Source organism: Haplochromis burtoni, unplaced genomic scaffold (assembly GCF_018398535.1).
Source record: "Haplochromis burtoni strain Fernald_Lab_line unplaced genomic scaffold, NCSU_Asbu1 Contig_2481, whole genome shotgun sequence".
Classification (NCBI taxonomy): domain Eukaryota; kingdom Metazoa; phylum Chordata; class Actinopteri; order Cichliformes; family Cichlidae; genus Haplochromis; species Haplochromis burtoni.
In genome coordinates, this window is record NW_024584842.1 from 9567 (window position 1) to 12183 (window position 2617).

The 2617-nt window shown below is 44.9% G+C and overlaps 2 protein-coding genes across 2 annotated transcripts; one reads left to right on the forward strand and one right to left on the reverse strand.

Annotated features, from left to right (window-relative positions):
- The first annotated feature begins 158 nt into the window (after positions 1–158).
- Positions 159–1968, forward strand: LOC102305198. Its single transcript, XM_005952914.3, has 2 exons — positions 159–922; positions 1299–1968. Exons 1-2 carry the CDS (start codon positions 212–214, stop codon positions 1515–1517), a joined length of 930 nt encoding a protein of 309 aa, XP_005952976.1. The 5' UTR covers positions 159–211; the 3' UTR covers positions 1518–1968.
- LOC106632804 (ankyrin repeat domain-containing protein 46) lies at positions 1965–2514 on the reverse strand (the record flags this gene model as incomplete). Its single annotated transcript, XM_014331430.2, is given in 1 exon segment — positions 1965–2514. A coding segment is annotated over 1 exon segment (144 nt), but the record flags the coding sequence as incomplete, so codon positions are not given.
- Positions 2515–2617: the final 103 nt, after the last annotated feature.

The window sequence follows — 2617 nt, forward strand, 5'->3', positions numbered from 1 at the left end:
GATAATAATAATAACAATAATAATAATAATAATAATAATAATAATAATAATAATAATAACAGTTGAGTCATAGGAGTCGCTGTTTCAAACAAATCTATTGGCCAATTGGGCATCGTGCTCTCATGCGGCTCAGACTGGTTTTCGGATGTACCACCGACTATAAAAAGTCAGCTTGCGCGTAAACGGCGCACATTTTTCCTCCGCGCGCAAGATGAGTGCTACATCAGTCCGCCTCACTTACATTGTTCTTCTTCTTCTTTTTATCGGCCGGGTGTCTGGGAAACTGATCCAGGCCGCTGCAGGAGACGATGTTAGGTTTGCCCTGACAGAGAAGTGCAAGACGGGAAAAGTCACACATCAGCTAATGGATGGCACCGATCAGCTGGTCGCCTTTCTTGACGGTGTCTGGAAGCCGGGACCGGGTTACATTAACCGGGTGGTTTACATCTCCGACTCTCTGATATTAAAGAGAGCAGATTTCAACGATCACGGCTATTACTCGTTTACCTGCAACGACAAACAGAGGGGGGAGCTGGAAGAGTTGCACGTTTTTCTGCCCTATAAACTTGTCGCACGCCGGGATGAAGGTGCCACCCTGCCCTGTCGCTCCGTTACAGTCGGTCAGGCTGTGAAATCTGTGCGCTGGAGGAGAGACGGAAAGCTGGTGCTGGAGCTGAATCCTCTGTCTAAGCAAATCACCTACGGGGACGGCTATAATGAAAGCCGAGTGTCCATACCATCAGACTGGTACCAGCGAGGAGACCTGTCCCTCACCGTGAAGCGAGCTCAGCTCCGAGACGACGGAGTGTATTACTGTGACGTGGAGAAGACAGAGAAACACCGCTCTGCTGTCCACCTGCACGTCTCCACACCATCACCACCACCACCGAGCAGCACCTCACAGCCTACAACCACACCGACGGTAAGAATTTAAGTAGTTTCACACGTCACTCTAAACCTTAATCGTCCACAGTTTAATCACTGCAAACTGACTGAAAGACTTTAAGTAACGTGGCCATGAAGATTAGTAGGACAGGCCAAAGGCAAGCGGTCCTGTCAGCAAAGAACAGTCAAAATTCAGACGCAGCTGGTCAGCAGGAACATGTGCTTACAGATGTGCAAAGATAGAGGGTTGTGGTCTGTCCACCGAGGACTGACACACAGACTGTATAAAAAGATCTCACCTTTATGTTGAGCTTTACAGTATAAAATGATTTATTTTAACTTTAACTGAAAGCATTAAAAGTCAGTTAAAACTGCTCACTAACATTTCTGCTCTGTCTTCTTGTCCTCTGCAGCCATCAGAGTGCTCCGACTGGTCGTGGAGAACATTCTTCATAACGGCAGCTGTCTTTGTGATCGTTGGCCTGCTGGTTTGGCTCTGCTGGTTTCTGAGGGACAGGAAATTTAATGTGCGCACTCGAGGAGGAGGAGGCACTGAAGAGGACAGAGAATCAGACTGTGACCAGCACAGGATGCTAAAGTCAAATGGAAACCCTGACTTTACCCACAACTGATGAGTGAAAAAACAACAACAGCTCATCCCTTTATTAAGTATTTGAACTCGCCACCTTTATGACGGCACCACTGTGCAACTCCACTGTCTCAGGTTTAGAAATCCTCCGTTTTCCTTCTGCTCAGGCTGACTGCTGTTACAATGTTTGAGATTGTCTCTATTATTTTGTGTTTGTCTTCCAATCAATGAAGTAATGCCTGTAAATCATCTGCTTACATAATCAATGCATAATTTAGCTTCAAGATGGATGAACGAGATCTCTTCAGTAACAGAATCAGAATCGTGTTTATTGGCCAAGTATATGTGCAGACACATACAGGGAATTTGTATATTGTCCTGCCTGTTTGTACAGATTTAGTCTTTACTGTGTTTACTTTGCTATTTGTAAAAAGCTCAGGGAAGCTGCTGTGTGCCAATAAAGTTTTAAGTGGATAATAAAGTGACCTGATGATGATTACAGTCATGATTTTATTCATTTTGCACATTAAATGACTTCAAATGTTTGATGGAATAAACACTGAAACCCTTTGAACAAAGAACATCAAGATATCCTGACAAAACTGTTTCCAGACAGAAAGGCTGCAGGTATTTGTGTGAAATAAAGACAGCGAGGGAAAAATTCACACCAAAGACATTTGAATAAATAACAAGTGAGGAGAAAACAATGAAAAGTTACAAAACATCAGCAATATACAGCTTGTAACAGAGCAAACAGGGATGTAAAGGTGACTTTATCAATGAGTGCTTGTAAAGGTGTTAGGCCACACATGAAGCTGTCGGTGTCTCTGAGTCACCGTCCTCTCTTCTTCGTGCTGACAGCATCACATGATGTCGTTCAGATTCCAATAAAATGATCAGATTTGCACAACAAATAAACACCAGAGTTTTTGTTCTACATAAAGATCTTCATTTATTTTCCTGCCTCCTCTCCACCCTGAGAAAGGCAGGACTCTGCTGACGTAGTAGGCGATGCCCAGGGAGAGGAGGGCGATGACCACCATCAGCAGCAGCAGCAGGACCCTCCAGAAGTCCAGGTCCTCCACAAACTCCTGTCAGGTGGTCCTGATGCTGGACAGGACGCCCTCAGTGCTCTGCAGGGTC